Source organism: Ahaetulla prasina, chromosome 4 (assembly GCF_028640845.1).
Source record: "Ahaetulla prasina isolate Xishuangbanna chromosome 4, ASM2864084v1, whole genome shotgun sequence".
NCBI lineage: Eukaryota > Metazoa > Chordata > Lepidosauria > Squamata > Colubridae > Ahaetulla > Ahaetulla prasina.
Genome location: NC_080542.1, coordinates 11958809 through 11977470, shown reverse-complemented (window position 1 = coordinate 11977470; position 18662 = coordinate 11958809). Strand labels below are relative to the sequence as shown.

The following is an 18662-nucleotide window of genomic DNA, read 5'->3' as shown; positions in this document are numbered from 1 at the left end:
TTGCGGTGCTCCCAACACTGGAGGCTGTTAAGAAGAGATTGGACAAGCATTTGTCTGAAACTTTTATAGAGTCTCCTGCTTAAGCAGGGGTTGGACTAAAAGACCTCCAAGGTCCCTTCCAACTCTTTTTGTTGTGTCCTGTTGGCCGTCACTCCCAGCAGCCCCATCAAGGCAACTTGAGAGCTCCAAGGGGGAAGAGGGAATGGAGCCGGCACAGAGAGAGAGACAGAGAGACAGGCGGAACGTGGGTTATCCGTCAGCCCTCAGATGGAGAGTCAACAGCCCCCAGGTCTGAAGATGGCTGATGAGGAAGAGGAGGAACAGCTGGGTCCAGTGCCTGATTCACGGATGCGCAGAAGGCAGAGGAGAGGAGAACAGTGGAAATCTATGGGCCGATCCTTGGGACGGAAGAACCACCGCTGCTAGTGAAGCCCCATCCTAGCTCTGGGGATAAAAGGCAGGGGGCGGAGATGAATAGGTGTGGCAGACAACTATTCATCTCTCCTGTTGGATGGACTTGTTAGCTGCTGGCGCTCCTAATAAAGGAATCATTGCTTCAATTACAGAGGGTTTGTCGTGTTTGGTGAGCTGGGTCAGAACACTATTATTCTATACTTAGAATTTCCAGCAGGCTCTGGGAGTGCGAAAAACGGGCCTCCCGGAAGTTCCAGAAGTCTGGAAATGGACCCATTTCTGGCCTCCGGAGCCAGGGGGAGGTGGTTTTCGCTTTCCCGGAGGCTCAAGGAAATCCTCTGGAGCTTGGAGAGGGCAAAAACGTCCCCCCCACCCACTCGCTGTGGTGCAGGAGGCCAAGTAGGCCATGCCCACAATGGCCACGCCTCCTCCAGCAACTGGGCAGAGAACCGGTTGCTAAAAATCTTTGAATCCCATCCCGGATAGATGACACATCTCCTAATCTTTAAATACGTCTTCCATTGCTATTCTGATTACCTTTGAATATCTTTCTTTGGGGCTGGGGGACTTCTTGCCCTGGAACGGGGAGGGCAATATTTTATCCTAAAACGACGGTATTCAATTCTCCCGGCAGGACCAAAGCTGCTGTCACGCTGAAGCGCCACAGGTAGCCTTGCTTCGGACGGACCTTTCCGGCATTTGACCATTTTGCAGGTGAGCCCGAGAGGAACGTCGTGCTTTGGCCACGGAGTTAGTAAGAGCGGGCGGCATGCAGGGCATGGATGATTGTGCCAGGATGTAAATCTGATAGATGGGTGAATGAGATCTCTGCACCAGGATGGCTTGTTGTAAAAAAAACGAGGCCTTGGGCAAGGCAGAAGAACATGTTTGAAGTTGGGATTGATCCATGCTTGGATCATTTAACAGAGCTGAGCTGGCATCTGGTGAGGAAATGCCAGCCATGGTCAGGGTTAAATAATGCCAAGGCCAACTCTGACTTCCCTCCCTCCCTCCCTCTTTCTTTCTTTCTCTCTCTCTCTCTTTCTTTCTCTTTCTTTTGTTCCTTCCTTCCCCTCCTCTTCCTCTTCCCCTCCCTTTCCCTCTTCTTTCTTTCCTTCTTTCTTTCTTTTTTCCATCCTTCCTTCCTCTGTCTCCTCCTCCTTCCTTCCTTCCTCCTTTCTCCTTCCTCTCCTTTCCTTCCTTCCCCTCCTCTTCCTCTTCCCCTCCCTTTCCCTCTTCTTTCTTTCCTTCTTTCTTTCTTTTTTCCATCCTTCCTTCCTCTGTCTCCCCTCCCTTCCTTCCTTCCTCCCTTTCTCCTTCCCTCTCTCCTTTCCTTCCTTCCCTCCTTCCCTCCTTCCTACTTTCCTTCCTTCCTCCTCTTTCTCTCTTTCTTTTCTTCCTTCCTCTCCCTTCCCCTTTCTTTCTTTCTTTCTTTCTTTCTTTCTTTCTTTCTTTCTTTCTTTCTTTCTTTCTCTCTTTCTCTCCTTTCTTTTTTCTATCCTTCCTTCCTTCCTTCCTCTCTCTCTCCCTTCATTCCTTCCTCTGTCTCTCCCTTCTTTCTTTCCTTCCTTCCTTCTTTCCTTCCTTCCTTCCTTCCTTTTTCTTGTTTCCTTCCTTCCTCCCTCCCTTTCTTCTCCTCCCACCTCCCTCCCTCCCTTTTCTCTCTCTCTCTCTCTCTCTCTTTCTCTCTCGCTTCCTCTTCCCAGTGGAATATCGGAAACGCGCAAATCTGGGTTTGAAACAATGAGTTCAGTCGCTGTGTTAACACCCGAGAGCTTTGCTGAGCACCGCAGCGGCCTGAGGGACGAAGAATCACGAGGTGAGAGGGTCTCGCCGGTGGAGGATGCTGGCGCAGGAAGGACATCCTCGCGGCCAATGAGAAGCAAAACCGGTCATGAGTCACCTTTTTTTCAGTGCCGTTGTAACTTCGAACAGTCACTAAATGACTGGTTATAAGTTGAGGATAACTATAGCCATGATGGTGAACCTATGACACGTGTGCCACAGGTGGCACATGTAGCCATATCGGTGGGCACGCGAGCTTAGCTCCGGCATGCATACGCATGCTGGCCAGCTGACTTTTGGGTCTTCTGGGCCGCCCAGAAGTAGGGAAACAGGCTGTTTCCTGTTTCTGGAGGGCCTCCGGGTGGTGGTGGGGAAGACCTGTTTTTCTCTTTCCCCAGGCTCCAGAGCCTTTCTAGGAGTCTGGGGAGGGCGAAAACGGCCTTTCCCACCCCCTGGAGGCCAAAAACGGCCCGTTTGCCAACTTCCGGTCCCACGTAGAATTATGGGTATGGTCACGCATGCACATAACTCCCCCCACCCCCCCGCTTCTGGAACGCGATGGCAAGAAGATTTGCCATCACTGACCTATAGTATGTAATTGAACTTCACTCCAAGGAGCTGTTGCCTTTATCCATTTCTCTCTTTCTGTTCTTTTGATGTTGGTTTCCTCACGGTCTCTGCTCCAAGCAGGTGGTGTCCCAGAAGATGAGGCCTACATCCCCACTTATTTGGAAGCTTTTCCACCGCTCCCGGAAAAGGGGGCTCCGGGGGAAAGATCCAGTGAGTTCACAGGAGTATGGAACAAAATTCGGCCTATCAAATCTTCGGTCATCACCCAGGTGAGTGCATGGAGGAGGTATGTGCGGCACACAGTGTGGCGTGATCCCTTACCTTCGCTACTGGTTCGCAAATGGGAGCACTCGCTTCGCTCACGCGCGCCACCTCCACGTATGCACAGAGCCTTCCGTGTGTCAGCTTTGGAAGCCATATTAGGCCGGAAGCTTCCGTGCTGCCACTTTCTCACGTGTGGGAAAGTAGGAGGGGGGTGGGATTTAGTAGAGGGGTTGTCTTTAGACACAATAGCATTCTTCCTGTGGGTCAAGATCAGGCCGATCCTGCATCTGGAGGAGGAGTGGTCGGAGTGCTGTCTCGAGATGGGACGGTTGGCGATTGGAGCATGGGATCGACTGCGGAGTCAAGGGGATGGTTTTGGGGTTTTTGATTTACTGAGGGAAAACCCGGATCTTTCAGATTTGGGTTTTCCCAGATGTGCCAGTTTACCTATCCTAGTAAATAGAACTTTGAAAGATGCTTGCTTCGGAGTTTTTACTTGGAGTTGGGTTTTTCTGGAACGCTGACACCGTGCAAGCTCAGAGCGTCAAAAACAGGATGTGATGACTTCCGGGCGGGTGGGCGGAGTCTCCCGCAGCTGCCGCTACCGGATCGCCCGAACCGGATAGAATCGGCTGAATACCACCACTGGCGTGATCTCTCACAGAAAAGGAATGCGTGGGTTCGGAAGCCACTTTTGCCAATCTGGTTTCCTCCCAAGCCCCTGGACTTCCATACCCAGAATTCCTCAGGCAGCATAACTATGGCTGAGAATTCTGGGACATCCAAGCTGGGGTAAGGTTGATCCAGGACAGTGGGGAGTGGTTGGGGTATATCCTGAGGGGAATGAAGCCATTCGCCATTCGCTTTTGTGAAGGATTGAGAATCCAGCTTGGGTCTGAACGCTGCTGGGATGCTTGCGTAAATACAGCAGATTCTGTTTTTACCGATAAAGAAGAATAAAGTAGCTCATATTTGAAGGGAAGAATCCTTGGTGCTCTCTGAGCTTGGTTGTTTTCTTGCAGACGTTTCATGAACCAAACTAGGTAACATCATCAGTTCTAATGCAGTTTGGTGTTCGCGACTAGCACTGATGATGTCACCTAGTTTGGTTCATGAAACATCTGCAAGAAAACAATAAGCTCAGAGAGCATTAAGGGTCCCATAATCCTTCTTTCCTCCTCCTCCTCCCCCTCCCCCCTCCTCCTCCTCTTCCTCCTCCTCCTCCTCCTCTTCCTCCTCCTCTTCCTCCCCTCCTCCTTCCTCCTCCCTCCTCCTCCTCCTCTTCCTCCTCCCTCCCCTCCTCCTCCTCTTCCTCCTCCCTCCCTCCTCCTCTTCCTCCTCCTCCTCCTCTCCCTCCTCCTCTTCCTCCTCCCTCCTCCTCCTCCTCCTCCTCCTCCTCCTCCTCCTCCTTCCTCTTCCTCCTCCTCCTCCTCTTCCTCCTCCCTCCTCCTCCTCCTCCTCCTCTTCCTCCTCCTCCTCCTCCTCTTCCTCCTCCTCCCCTCCTCCTCCTCTTCCTCCCCTTCCCCTCCTCCTCCTTCCTCCTCCTCCTCCTCCTCCTCTCCACAAACCCTATTTCAGTGACGGCTAACCTTTTCTGGATCTATTAAACTATGTCGTTTAATGAAAAGAAAGACTAGGGGAGACATGACAGCAGTGTTCCAATATCTCAGGGGTTGCCCCAAAGAAGAGGGAGTCAAGCTATTCTCCAAAGCTACCTGAGGCAGGGGTGAAAATGTAAAATTTGTTACTACCGGTTCTGTGGGCGTGGCTTGGTGGTGGTGGGGGTAACGTGACTGGGTGAGCATGGTAAACTTTTTATTTTTTATTTTTAAAAGCATTTTTTCTACAACCTCTTCGGCCGAAGAGGCTGTAGAAAAAAAAATGCTTTTAAAGGGTTCTCACGACCCAAGCTGAGTTGCCTGATCGTCAGAGGCTTGTAAAAGCATTTTTTTTTACAACCTCTTCGGCCAAAGAGGTTGTAGAAAAAAATGCTTTTAAAAGCCTCTGATGATCCCAGCTGAGCCATGCAATCATCAGAGGCTTTTTACTTTTAAAAGCATTTTTTCGGTCAAAGAAAAAATGCTTTTAAAAGTTAAAAAAAAAACAACCTCTAATGATCGCTCAGATGGTCATCGGCGGGGCCGGGGATTTTTGCTGCTGGTTCTCTGATCCACCTGCCGCCATCGCTACCAGATCAGGCGATCCAGTCCGAACCGGGAGCATTTCACCCCTGACCTGAGGGCAGGACAAGAAGCAATGGGTGGAAACTAATCAAGAAAAAATGCAATCTAGAACTAAGGAGAAATTTCCTGAACAGTTAGAACAATTAATCAATGGAACAACTTGCCTGCAGAAGTTGTGAATGCTCCAACACTGGAAATTTTTAAGAAGCGGTTGGATAACCATTTGTCTGAAGTGTTGTAAGGTTTCCTGCCTGGGCAGGGGGTTGGATTAGAAGACCTCCAAGGTCCCTTCCAATTCTGTTATTCTATTCCATTCCTCCACCCTCTCCCCTCCTCCTCCTCCTCCCCCTCCCCCTCCCCCTCCCTCCTCCTCTCCACAAACCCTTTTCTCTTCCTGCACTGAAGATGTTACCTAGTTTGGTCATGAAACGTCTGCAAGAAAACAACCACCAAGTTCAAAGAACACCAAGGGATTTCTCAGAGTCTTGGGGGGTTTTTGTGTGTGTGTGTGGGGATGTGTGGGTTAATGGCATTGTTGGAGACTGGGAAGAAAGATAATTGGGTCAAACCATTCGAGAGCCACTGGTCTGGAAAATTAATCATAAGACAGGGAAATGAAAAAACAGAATTGCAATATTTCTCTTCCGCCCCCCTCACCCCCCACCTCATTTAAAATCTCTAGATTGAATTCTGCTTAGAAAAGACAGAGAGGAATTGGGGGGAAAGGCTTTTTTTGCATCCTGCTGTGATAACCAGGGAATTTAGTCTGCAGAAACCTTTCTCAACCTCTGCAACTTTAAGATGGGTGGACTCCCAACTCCGGTGACCACCCCTATCTTACCCTGGCCAAAGAAGAATGGTGTCCTGGATCAATTTCTTTTGGCATGATCCGAATAATAACAGAGTAGGAAGGGATCTTGGAGGTCTTCTAGTCCAGCGGTCACCAACCGGTGGCCCGTGGACCACTGGTGGTCCATGAGAAAATTTTGGTGGTCTGCAGAAAAGTTATTTGCATTTTTTATATTGCACTAAATAAGGGGTCCTCAAACTACGGCCCCTGGAACAGATACGTGCAATGAACATTTGTGTTACTGCAGAGAGTCCCCTCCTTCGGGGTCTTTTTGTGTGGGTCGGAGGGGGGCAGAAATTCCAACTTGGGGTCTGCTTCAGCCTCCTGGTGCTGGGCTTTGGGCGAAGGCTGGAGGGAAGTGCCGCTGGTGACAAAGGACCAGTGGGCCTTGTTCCAGTGGGACTGCATCATGGCCTGGAACTGGCTGGCCATCTCAGCCCACTGAGCTTCCAAGTGCCGTTACCTGGCCTTGCACTCCCACGGGTCTTCCTTCTGTTTGGAAAGCCTATGCTCCTAGTCCTCAGTGAGGCGCTTCTGCTGAGCCTCCTTCTCGGTCAGATCCGATTTGAACTGAGCCAGCTGTTTTGCCAACTCTGTCTCACGGTGGCTGCTTAGCTCCAACAACTGCTTCCTATTGGGGCCCTAAGGAGCCTGGGTAGGCGAGGAGTGGCTGGGAGGGGAGGGGCGAGTAGAGGCTGGTGAGGCGCCTCTCGACGTGAATGACATTGAGTTAATTACGCCCACCCAGTCTCATGACTACCTAGCCACGCCCACCCAGGCGGTCATTAGGCAGATCATATTAGCGCCGCGGGATTTAAAATTATGAATTTAGTGGTCCCTGAGGTTCGAAAGGTTGGTGACCCCTGTTCTAGTCCAACCCTCTGCTCAAGCAGGAGAACCCTGTACCATTTCAGACAAATGGCTGTCCCATCTCTTCTCAAAAGCCTCCTGTGATGGACCACTCCAGCAACTTCTGAAGGCAAGCTGGTTATTAGTTCTCACTGCTAAGAAGTTTCTCCTTAGTTCTAGGTTGTTTCTCTCCTTGATGAGTTTCCATCCATTGCTGCTTCTCTGGCCTTCTGTCGTGTCCCACTCCTCCGCTGATGGCCGGGTCAGGGAAATCGGAATCAAGCGTGCCTCTGCAGCTCTGCCAAAGTCCTAGCAAAGTCCTCAGGGCAGGCAGGAGACCAGAAAGTGACTTCAGCAAGATATGTTTAGACTTTGCCTGACTCAGAGAATGCCAGAAAGCAGGTCCTTTATATAGGCCATGGGGTGTGGCTCCATGACTCAGCACTTATCCCGGCCTGCCCCTCCCTTCCTTCTGTCGCCGCCGTCTATCAATTCTTCTGAAGCGAGGGTCCCTCCAGTCAGCAGCTGTTGGTAATTGACCTCCCTCAGGCTCACATGCTGTGGGGGAGGGAGAGGGGTCTAGTTGCTCCGTTTGCCTGGGCATGGAGCCAGGGCTGGGGGCTGGAGGTGCTTCCTCCTCTTCAGTCTGTCTGGGCATGGAGCCAGGGCTGGGGCCGGGAGGCATACTAGGACATTCCTCAGCGTTCGGAAGCAGATAAGAAGGCCCCGGCTGCGGTGAAAGCGGGCAAGACATAACACCTTCAGGTGCTTTGAAGAATACCATATTTTTCGGAGTATAAGAGGCACCAGTGGTGAAATATGTTACTACCTGTTCTGTGGGCGTGGCGTGGTGGTGGATGGGTAGGTAATGTGCCTGGGTGGGTGTGGCCAACTTTTTTTTAAAAAACTTTTAAAAGCATTTTTTCTACAAAACCTCTTCGAGGTTGTAGAAAAAATGCTTTTAAAAGGCTCTGGCGATCCCAGCTGAGTTGCCTGATTGTCAGAGGCTTTTCTTTTCTTTAAAAAGCTGCTTTTTTTTTTGCCTTTTCTTTGGCTGAAGAAAAAATGCTTTTAAAAGTAAAAAAAATCCCAAAACTCTGATGATTACGCAGCTTAGCTGGGCATGCGGGGGACGGGCAGGGATTTTTGCTATTGGTTCTCTGACCCACCCGCCGCCATCGCTACCAGATCGGGAAATCCGGTCCGAACCGGGAGCATTTCACCCCTAAGACGCACCTTTTTCTAACCTAAAAGGGGATGAAAATTTGGGTGCATCTTACACATCGAATGGCCCCCATCATTTGGCCTCTGCCTCCCAGCAATTTACCTCCTTGCAGCAACCAGCAAGAAGAAACAGCCCCTTTCAGTTTCAGCAGTCTAATTATCACAGGTTGATTGTCCCCCGACACTCAGCTGTTTCAGGCTGCAGGGATTGCCATGGCCTATTGCTGCGCCAGCCTCTGCTGCTTGCTGCAAGGAGGTAAATTGCTGGGAGCAGATTTTTTTTTTCCTTGTGCTAACCAAGCTGTGCTGAAAACGAAAATGAAAGTAAAGGCAGGCTGTTTGCTGTAACGAGGCAAAATTGCTGGGAGGAAGAAGCAGATTTATTTTTCTTCTTTTCCTCACCAAAAAAGGTAGGTGTAATCCAAAAAATACGGTGGGTTGACCACCCCCACCCCCTTCTTCTTTGTGGCAGCCCCATAGGTTTTCCCTTAGGATCCAGCAAGGGTGTCTGGAAATGTTGTAGCACAGGGGTGTGAAACTCAAGGCCCGCAGGCCGCATCTGGCCCATGGGGGTGCGTAGGTCTGGCCTTCAGGGCCGGGCCTGGAAACCGCAAAGAACGGTTTCGCGATGCCTCTGCCAGTGACAGTCTCCTGCAGCCACTTCCAGCAAAAACGGAGTTCGGGGGAGGGGTTGCATGCGGTTTCCTGGGGCTCCGTTTTTGCTGGCAGAGGGGCTATCAAAACAAACTAAAAACAAAACCAAAAAGGAGAAATGTTTCCCCTTTTGCATTTGAACATGCAGGAAGGGACAGGAAAGGAGAAAGGGGAAGAAGAAAGGCAAAGACAAAGGAAGGAAGGAAAGAAGGAAGGAAGGAAGGAAGGAAGGAAGGAAGGAAGGAAGGAAGGAAGGAAGGAAGGAAGGAAGGAAGGAAGGAAGGAAAGAAAGAAAGAAAGAAAGAAAGAGAAAGAAAGAAGATGAAAGTAGAATGGAGAGGGAAGGAAAAATAAGAGAAGGGAAGGAAGGAAGGAAGGAAGGAAAGAAGGAAGGAAAGGAAGGAGGAAGGAAGGAAAGGAAGGAAGGAAGGAAGGAAGGAAGGAAGGAAGGAAGGAAGGAAGGAAGGAAGGAAGGAAGGAAGGAAGGAAGGAAGGAAGGAAGGAAGGAAGAAGAAAGAAAGAAAGAAAGAAAGAAAGAAAGAAAGAAAGAAAGAAAGAAAGAAGATAAAAGTAGAATGGAGAGGAAGGAAAAATAAGAGAAGGAAGGAAGGAAGGAAGGAAGGAAGGAAGGAAGGAAGGAAGGAAGGAAGGAAGGAAGAAAGAAAGAAAGAAAGAAAGAAAGAAAGAAAGAAAGAAAGAAAGAAAGAAATAAAAAGAAAGATGAAAGTAGAATGGAGAGGGAAGGAAAAATAAGAGAAGGAAGGAAGGAAGGAAGGAAGGAAAGAAGGAAGGAAAGGAAGGAGGAAGGAAGGAAAGGAAGGAAGAAGGAAGGAAGGAAGGAAGGAAAGGAAGGAAGGAAAGGAAGGAAGGAAGGAAAGAAAGAAAGAAAGAAGATAAAAGTAGAATGGAGAGGGAAGGAAAAATAAGAGAAGGGAAGGAAGGAGGAAGGAAGGGAAGGAAGGAAGGAAGGAAGGAAGGAAAGGAAGGAGGAAAGGAAAGAAGGGAAGGAAGGAAGGAAGGAAGGAAGGAAGGAAGGAAGGAAGGAAGGAAGGAAAGAAAGAAAGAAAGAAAGAAAGAAAGAAAGAAAGAAAGAAAGAAAGAAGATGAAAGTAGAATGGAGAGGAAGGAAAAATAAGAGAAGGAAGGAAGGAAGGAAGGAAGGAAGGAAGGAAGGAAGGAAGGAAGGAAGGAAGAAGGAAGAAGGAAGGAAGGAAGGAAGAAGGAAGAAAGAAAAGAAAGGAAGGAAGGAAGGAAAGAAAGAAAGAAAAGATGAAAGTAGAATGGAGAGGGAAGGAAAAATAAGAGAAGGAAAGGAAGGAAGGATGGAAGGAAGGAAAGGAAGGAGGAAGGAAGGAAGGAAGGAAGAAGGAAGGAAGGAGGAAGGAAGGAAGGAAGGAAGGAGGAAGGAAGGAAGAAGGAAGAAGGAAGGAAGGAAGGAAGGAAAGAAAGAAAGAAAGAAGAAAGAAAGAAAGAAAGAAAGAAAGAAGAGGAAAGTAGAATGGAGAGGAAGGAAGGAGGAAGGAAGGAAGGAAGGAAGGAAGGAAGGAAGGAAGGAAGGAGGAAGGAAGAGAGGAAGGAAAGAAAGAAAGAAAGAAAGAAAGAAAGAGAAAGAAAGAAAGAAAGAAAGATGAAAGTAGAATGGAGAGGAAGGAAAAATAAGAGAAGGAAGGAAGGAAGGAAGGAAGGAAGGAAGGAAGGAAGAAGGAAGGAAGAAGGAAGGAAGGAAGGAAGGAGGAAGGAAAGAAAGAAAGAAGAGGAAAGTAGAATGGAGAGGAAAGGAAAAATAAGAGAAGGAAAGGAAGGAGGAAGGAAGGAAGAAGGAAGGAAGGAAAGGAAGGAGGAAGGAAGGAAAGTAAGAAAGGAAAGGAAGGAGGAAGGAAGGAAGGAGGAAGGAAGGAAAAGAAGGAGGAAGGAAGGAGGAAGGAAGGAAGGAAAGGAAGGAAGAAGGAAGGAAAGGAAGGAAGAAGGAAGGAAGGAAAGGAAGGAAGGAAGGAAGGAAGGAAGGAAGGAAGGAAGGAAGGAGATGATGAGAGTGAGGGAGGGTCTCAGGAAAGTCCTGCCTTAGCACTTGGCCACCACAGGTGCCCCCAACACGAGTCCTGTATCATGTCCACCATGGCTATGACCCCCGGCCCCGGCCCTCCGAGGTCAAGCAAAAACCTGATGTGGCCTTCAGTGAAATAGAGTTTCACACCCCTGTTGTAGCCTTTCGATCACAGCGCCTGGTTCTTCTTGACAGGTGTTTCACGTCCCTCTGGAAGAGCGACGCTACAAGGACAACAGCCAGTTCGGAGAAGGCGACGAGGCCAAAGTCTGCGTGGACATCATGCAAAAGACGGGGGCTCATATTGAGCTTTCCTTGGCCAAGGACCAGGGCCTGTCCATCATGGTGACTGGCAAACTGGACTCTGTGATGAAAGCACGGAAGGAAATTGTCGCTCGGCTTCAGACCCAGGTGACAGGTCAAGCTAGCCTCCCTTGGTTTCATGGGGCCATTGCGGTGATGGTTCATCATCTCCTGCTCCCAATTCAGCACTTAAAACATTATAATTAACATTATTTAAGGGTGACATACTGACTTTGTAGTCGTCCTTCGAAAACTGGCAGCAAATCGGATCTTTTGTAGAAGGCTGCCTTCAGCAGAATCTTGCCGTTGGCAAGATCGGCTCAGGAGCACCTTTGAACAGTCTGGGGCCTACAGATGTTGACCTCTGTTTCTCCTCAGGCTAGGCAGCATTCTGTAGTCTTATGACATCTTGAAGGGCTGTTGTGGCCTGTTGGCCGCCAATCCCTCCAGCAGCCGAGTCAGATGAGGGCAGCGTTGAGAGTCAGGGCCAGCATCAAGGCAATCTGAGAGCTCCGAGGGGGAAGAGGGAATGAAGCTGTCAGAGAGAGAGACAGAAAGACAGAGGTGGAGCCTGGACCGTCCATTAGCTCTCAGATGGAAAGTCAACAGCCCCCAGGTTTGGAGGTGGCTGATGATGATGAGGAGGAGGAACAGCTGGGTCCAGTGCCTGACCTGGGGATGCGCAGAAGGCAGAGGAGAGGAGAACAGCGGAAATCTATGGGCCGGTCCTTGGGATGGAAGAACTACGGCTGATAGCGAAGCCCCACCCTAGGTCTGGGAATAAAAGACAGGGGGCGGAGATGAATAGGTGTGGCAGACAACTATTCTTCTCCCTGACTGACAGACTTGTTAGTCTGTGAGAGAGAGAGCTCCTAATAAAAGGAACATTTTGTTAACTACAGAGGGTTTGTCGTGTTTGGGAGCCGGGTCAGAACAAGGGCTATCCTTAATCTAGACTGGCAATCTGGCAGAGACTCTCCATAATTACAGAGAGGTCTTCTCCAAGTTTATCCAGAATTGATCTCCTGTCCTCTTCTGTTGGGCCAAATACTTCCTCCAAGACGGTTATTATCGGTGAGACTTGTGTCAGTGTTCCGAGTAACACCCCTATTGAAAGCAGAACTCTGAGGCAGGCAGATTCCTCAAAGAACATGTTCATTAGATGCATCAAATCGGCACAGCCCTTTGAAAGCCAACTCTGAAAAGTTTTCCCCCAGTAATAGCATAATAAAATAGCAATTGATCTCCTTCCGTGTTATCACAGGTCACATTCTCCACTCAGGACGTTTGGCGGGCTCGTTGGTTAACTTTCTCCTCCTTCAATGGCCACCTATGTATCTGATCTTGGTTCCCACGAGAAAGCTTCTTGTTTTGACTGCTAGCTAGGTTATCATGTCTCCCTCTCCCCTCTACTAGTTTCTGGCAACTATGAAGTGGCAGAAGATGGCTTCAGCCAGGTTCTTCTCAGAGTTGACAGCTGGACCTTGTGTAAATTCCTGCTCTTCCTCTGTCTTTCTAGCGAATCTGCCCCCTCAGAGGCTTCAATCCTTCTCCACAATTCCCTCCTTTCCCCAGGCTTCAGCTACTGTCACAATCCCCAAAGAACACCATCGCTTTGTGATCGGCAAGAACGGCGAGAAACTGCAGGAGCTCGAGCTAAAGACGGCCACCAAGATCAACATCCCGCGGCCCGAGGATCCCAGCAGCCAGATCAAGATCACGGGCACCAAAGAAGGCATCGAGAAAGCACGTCATGAGATCTTGCTCATCTCAGCAGAGCAGGTGAGCGGCCGGGCTCCTCTCCTTCTCTTCAAAGGCGACAGGGTGGAGATGTGGAAGTTCGCAGGAGATTATTTTGAACATCTTCTGCAGTTGACGCGGCATAGTCTTGATTCTAGAACGATAAAACGGGCACTCCAGGAGACGAGCGGCATGGATTGTGCTCTTAATTTTACCATAGAGTTAATCAAATGCAACTTTAATGAGTATTTGTGTCTGCATTCCCCCCGGCCTCTCAAAAGGCGAGGAAGGGTTCTTACATCAGGGGTGAAATGCTCCCGGTTCAGACTGGATCGCATGATTCGGTAGCGATGGGGGACGGGTAGTTCGGAGAACCGGTAGCAAAAATCCCTGCCTCCCAGACCCATTGCCCACACCTCGCTGTTCCTCTTCTCTGTCCCTGAAGCTCTCAGTGGTGATATAGCTGCAAACATCCTTAAATAACTGCCGCGGCACGTCAAAGGCCACACTACAGCTGATCGGCGCTGTAGGAGGCTAATAGATTGGTACCTCTATTTTTAAAGAAGGTAAGACCGGTGCCTCCCAAAAAAAGGCAATTGGTAGACCGATGCCTCTATTTTAAAGGAAGGTACACCAGTGCCTCCCAAAAAAAGGCAATTGGTAGACCGGTGCCTCTATTTTTAAAGACGGTAGACCGGTGCCTCCCAAAAAAGGCAATTGGTAGACCGGTGCCTCTATTTTTAAAGAAGGTAGACTGGTGCCTCCCCAAAAAAAAGGCAATTGGTAGACCGGTGCCTCTATTTTTTAAAGAAGGTAGACCGATGCCTCCCCAAAAAAGGCAATTGGTAGACCGGTGCCACTATTTTTAAAGAAGGTAGGCTCCCAAGTTTTGTATACTTTATTATTTTTATTATTTATTATTATTGCCCATGCCCATTCAGTCACCTGACCACCAAGCCACGCCCACCAATTAAGCCACGCCCACAGAACCAGTAGGGAAAATTTTTAGATTTCACCCCTGTCTTACATGTTAGTTTCTTCGTAATTTCAGGAGAGCTGCTGTCCTTTTTTTTCACAGCAGGCTTGCAGTGAAAATAGCAATAACACTTATATACTGCTTCACAGTGCTTTTATAACCCTCTGTAAACAGTTTACAGAGTCAGCATCTTGCCCCCCCCCCCCCCCCCGCAACAATCTAGGCCTTCATTTTACCAACCTCGGAAGGATGGAAGGCCGAGTCAACCTTGTGTTGTGGCTGCCAGCGGCCAGCAGAGCTGGCAGCAAGACTCGGACAGTGAAGAGGTTGGGGAGGAACACGGGCCAGTCCTGGAGTCTGGGATAGGCTCTGACGAGTGCTCTGCGTCGGAGGCAGAGAGAGGGCCAGGGCCTTACGACAGTTATAAGCTACCTTTGGAGTTGGAGATAAGTGGGACAGAAGAAGAGCTGGAGCCTGTTCCCGATGTGTGCATGCACAAAGCTGTCAGAAGAAGGGAACAATTAAGGAACGGGTCAATTTTTTAGAATAGAATAGAATTTTTTATTGGCCAAGTCTGATTGGACACACAAGGAATTTGTCTTGGTGCATATGCTCTGAGTGTACATAAAAGAAAAGATACTTTCATCAAGGTACAAAACTTATAACACTTAATGATAGTCATAGAGTACAATAAGCAATAAGGAAACAATCAATATCAATATAAATCAAAAGGACACAAGCAACAAAGTTACAGTCATGCAGTTATAAGTGGAAGGAGATGGGTGATGGGAATGATGAGAAGATTAATAGTAGTGCAGACTTACTAAATAGTCTGACAGTGTTGAGGGAATTATTTGTTTAGCAGAGTGATGGCGTTCAGGAAAAAACTGTTCTTGTGTCTAGTTGTTCTGGTGTGCAGCGCTCTATAGCGTCATTTTGAGGGTAGGAGTTGAAACAGTTTATGTCCAGGATGTGAGGGTGACCTTCGGCCAATCGTTCTCTCTCAGCCCAACAGATCTCACACGGTTGTTGTGAGATTAATAGGAGGAGGAAGGTATCTTGGATATGTTCTCCACTTTGAGTTGCAGGTAGTCCTCGACTTACGACAGTTGTTTGATGTTACAACGATACTGAAAAAGGTGGCTTACGACCATTTCTTTCACACTTACGACCAGTATCCCCACCATCACGTCATTTACATTCGGCTGTTTGACAACTGGTTCATATGTATGACGGTTGCAGTGTCCTGGAGACACGTGACCAACCATCTTTTCCGACCTTCCGGCGAGCAGAGTCGATAGGGAAACCAGATTCACTTAATAACCAGGTAACTAATTTAGCAGCCGCCGGGATTCACTTACGAAACATGGCAAGACAAGTCGTAACATGGGACAAAACTCCCATAAGAAATGCCTCACTTAGCCACATAAACCCAGGGCTTAACTGTGGTCGTTAAGTCGAGGACCACCCGTATTTATAAAAATAATAAAGGCAGGAAAGAAATTAATAAAGAGCTTCAGTTGTGTCACGTAGAACAGGAGGAGGCATGTCCCAAAAATGGGGTTTTTTTCAAGAGGCAACCTGGACTTCCTTGTTTTTCTTTGAAGACGTTTCGCTTCTCATCGGGGTGAAATGTAAAATTTGTTACTACTGGTTCTATGGGCGTGGCTTGGTGGGGGGGAAATGTGACTGGGTGAGCGTGGCTAACTTTTTTTTTTTTTTTACTTTTAAAAGCATTTTTTCTACAACCTCTTTGGCTGAAGAGGTTGTAAAAAAAAATGCTTTTAAAAGCCTCTGACGATCAGGCAACTCAGCTGGGATCACCAGAGGAAAAAAAGCTTTTAAAAGGTTCCTCTGGCGATCTCAGTTGAGTTGCCTGATCGCCAGAACCTTTTAAAAGCATTTTTTTTTACAACCTCTTCGGCCAAAGAGCTTGTAGAAAAAAATGCTTTTAAAGGGTTCTGACGATCCCAGCTGAGCCGTGCGATCATCAGAGGCTTTTTTTTTTTACTTTTAAAAGCATTTTTTCGGCCGAAGAAAAAATGCTTTTAAAAGTTAAAAAAACCAAAAAACCTCTGATGATCGCGTAGCTCAGTTGGGGCGGGGGGACCCAGGGATTTTTGCTACCAGTTCTCCGAACCACCCACCGCCATCGCTACCGGATCGGGCGATCTGGTCCAAACCGGGAGCATTTCACCCCTGCTTCTCATCCAAGAAGCTTCTTCAGCTCTGACTTTTCTATCTCTTCATCTCGAGTCAGGCTGAAGCTTCTCCGTGGTTTTCCATTTAGGACAAACGAGCAGTGGAACGCTTGAACCTGGAGAAGGTCTTCCACCCTTTCATCGCTGGGGCCTTCAACAAAACAGTCCAGGAGATCATGCAGGAGACAGGGGCACGCATCAACATCCCCCCGCCAAGCGTCAGCAAGGATGAGATCATCATTACTGGGGAGAAGGAACCTGTCTCCCAGGCTCTGCTGCGTATCCGCAAGATCTACGAGGACAAGGTAGTGCTTGAGAGATCTCTCGGGTGTGTATGTTTGTGTGTGTTCTACACTATTGGGGTATCTGTCGCCATATTGGGGTATCTGTCGCCTTATTCCACCTCAGCAGTGTTGTGGTCTGCCAGCAGAGCTGGCAGCAGATTCAGACAGTGAGGAGTTTTTTTGTTTTTTTAAATTTGCATTTATATCCCGCCCTTCTCCGAAGACTCAGGGCGGCTTACACTATGTCAAGCAATAGTCTTCATTCATTTGTATATTATATACAAAGTCAACTTATTGCCCCCCAACAATCTGGGTCCTCATTTTACCTACCTTATAAAGGATGGAAGGCTGAGTCAACCTTGGGCCTAGTGGGACTTGAACCTGCAGTAATTGCAAGCAGCTGCTGTTAATAACAGACTGACTTAGTCTGCTGAGCCACCAGAGGCCTATAGAATTTATATCCCGCCCTTCTCCGAAGACTCAGGGCTGCTTACAATGTGTCAATCAATAGTCTTCATCCATTTGTATATTATATACAAAGTCAACTTATTGCCCCCAACAATCTGGGTTTTCATTTTACCTACCTTATAAAGGATGGAAGGCTGAGTCAACCTTAGGCCTGGTGGGACTTGAACCTGCAGTAATTGCAAGCAGCTGCTGTTAATAACAGACTGCATTAGTCTGTTGAGCCACCAGAGGCCCATCTGGTGGGGAGGAACATGGGCCAATCTTGGAGGCTGGGGAAGACATGGATGAGGGCTCTGCGTCGGAGGCAGAGAGGGGGCCAGGGCCATCGGGGAGTGATGTGCGGACTCCAGAGGCTGACAGTAGTGAGGCAGAGGAACAGGAGAAGCCTCTTTAAGTTGTCTTTTTCAGGTATATATTTCCAGATGCTTTAATATTCTACGACCTTGCTGTACATGGCATAACCGCATCTGTGTTTTTGCTGAGCCGACTTTTGGCTGTCTGAATAGAGAAATGGCTAATAACCCACGTAGGACAAACTTGGAGGAGGGAGGGACTGTGTGAAGGGTATGACATTTGCAAAAAGCCTTTGAGCCTAACACTTCCTTTGAAGCTGCATTTTTTCCCCCCTACAATATGTTGGTCACCAGGAACTGTAAAACTACAACAGAGACATGGAGATGCCAAAAGGAGGTGGGTGGGTGAAATTTCAGCTCCCTGAAGCCTCCTGGGAGTGAAAACGGGCAATGGGCAAGGCTCGCCGCATTCCGTTTTGGGCCTAGGAAGCCTCCCTGCAGCCTCCTGGGAGCAAAAAATAGCCCCCCGCCCCCCTGCGTCCTGTTTTGGGCCTAGTATGCCTTCCTGCACTTACCTGGGAGCCAAAATGAGGTGTGTGGGGACTCCTTGAAGGGGAGGGTTAAGGAGGGGAGGGGCCAGCCAGCAATTTAACTACCGGTTCACCCAAACCGGAGCGAACCGGCTGAATCTCACCTTCCTAATCGACTTCCAACAAGCAAAGTCAGTGGGGGGGGGGAAGCCAGAGTTGTTTAATGGCCATGTGATCAAAACCGCACTGATTTCACTTAGCGATTGTGGCCAAAAAAAAAAAAAGTTTGTAAAATTGGGTGTGACTCAAGTTATTCGCCTTGCGTAGCAATGAGAAAAAAATCTGGTCCCAATTGTAGTTGTTAGTCAAGGACTAGCTGTACCTGTAACGGGGAAATTTGAGTGCCCACTCAGGAGAAGCTTAGAGGTGATGGCTTACCCATCAATAGGAAACCCAAGCAAACAATGGTTTGTTTCTGCGGAAACCACAGTCTTTCCGTTCTTAGGATTATCAATCCTCACATTTTTGCTGCTTGCTGCTAGTTGAACAGAAAATGTGGCAGTTTTGCTAGGCAGGCAGTTTCAGAGCAATGACCCTATCTTTTTATGTCTGTCACCTGAGTGATTCTTAGTAGCGAAAACAAGTTATGCACGGTCACTCATGCCCTCGTCACTTCCCGCCTGGACTACTGCAATGCTCTCTACATGGGGATCCCCTTGAAGAGCACCCGGAGGCTCCAACTGGTCCAGAATGCGGCTGCACGGGTAGTAGAGGGAGCAACTCGAGGCTCCCATATAACACCTCTCCTGCGCAAGCTGCACTGGTTGCCGGTGGTCTTCTAGGTGCAATTCAAGGTGCTGGTTATTACCTTTAAAGCACTCCATGGCATAGGACCGGGTTATTTACGGGACCGCCTGCTGCCACCGATTGCCTCCCGTCGACCAGTGCGCTCCCATAGGGAGGGTCTCCTCAGGGTGCCGTCAGTCAGACAATGTCGACCGGCGACCCCCAGGGGGAGGGCCTTCTCTGT

At 48.7% G+C, this 18662-nt stretch overlaps 1 protein-coding gene across 2 annotated transcripts in view; it reads left to right on the top strand.

Moving 5' to 3' along the window:
* Window positions 1–18662, top strand: part of LOC131198835 (vigilin-like) — a 131120-nt gene that overhangs the window by 53953 nt on the left and 58505 nt on the right. For both annotated transcript variants that reach the window (XM_058183959.1, XM_058183958.1), the window contains exons 2-7: window positions 1049–1128; window positions 2121–2233; window positions 2890–3038; window positions 11033–11248; window positions 12716–12922; window positions 16147–16362. In XM_058183959.1, coding sequence (XP_058039942.1) covers window positions 2158–2233; window positions 2890–3038; window positions 11033–11248; window positions 12716–12922; window positions 16147–16362 — 864 coding nt within the window. In that variant the 5' untranslated portion in view covers window positions 1049–1128; window positions 2121–2157. The remainder of the gene's footprint in view (window positions 1–1048; window positions 1129–2120; window positions 2234–2889; window positions 3039–11032; window positions 11249–12715; window positions 12923–16146; window positions 16363–18662) is intronic.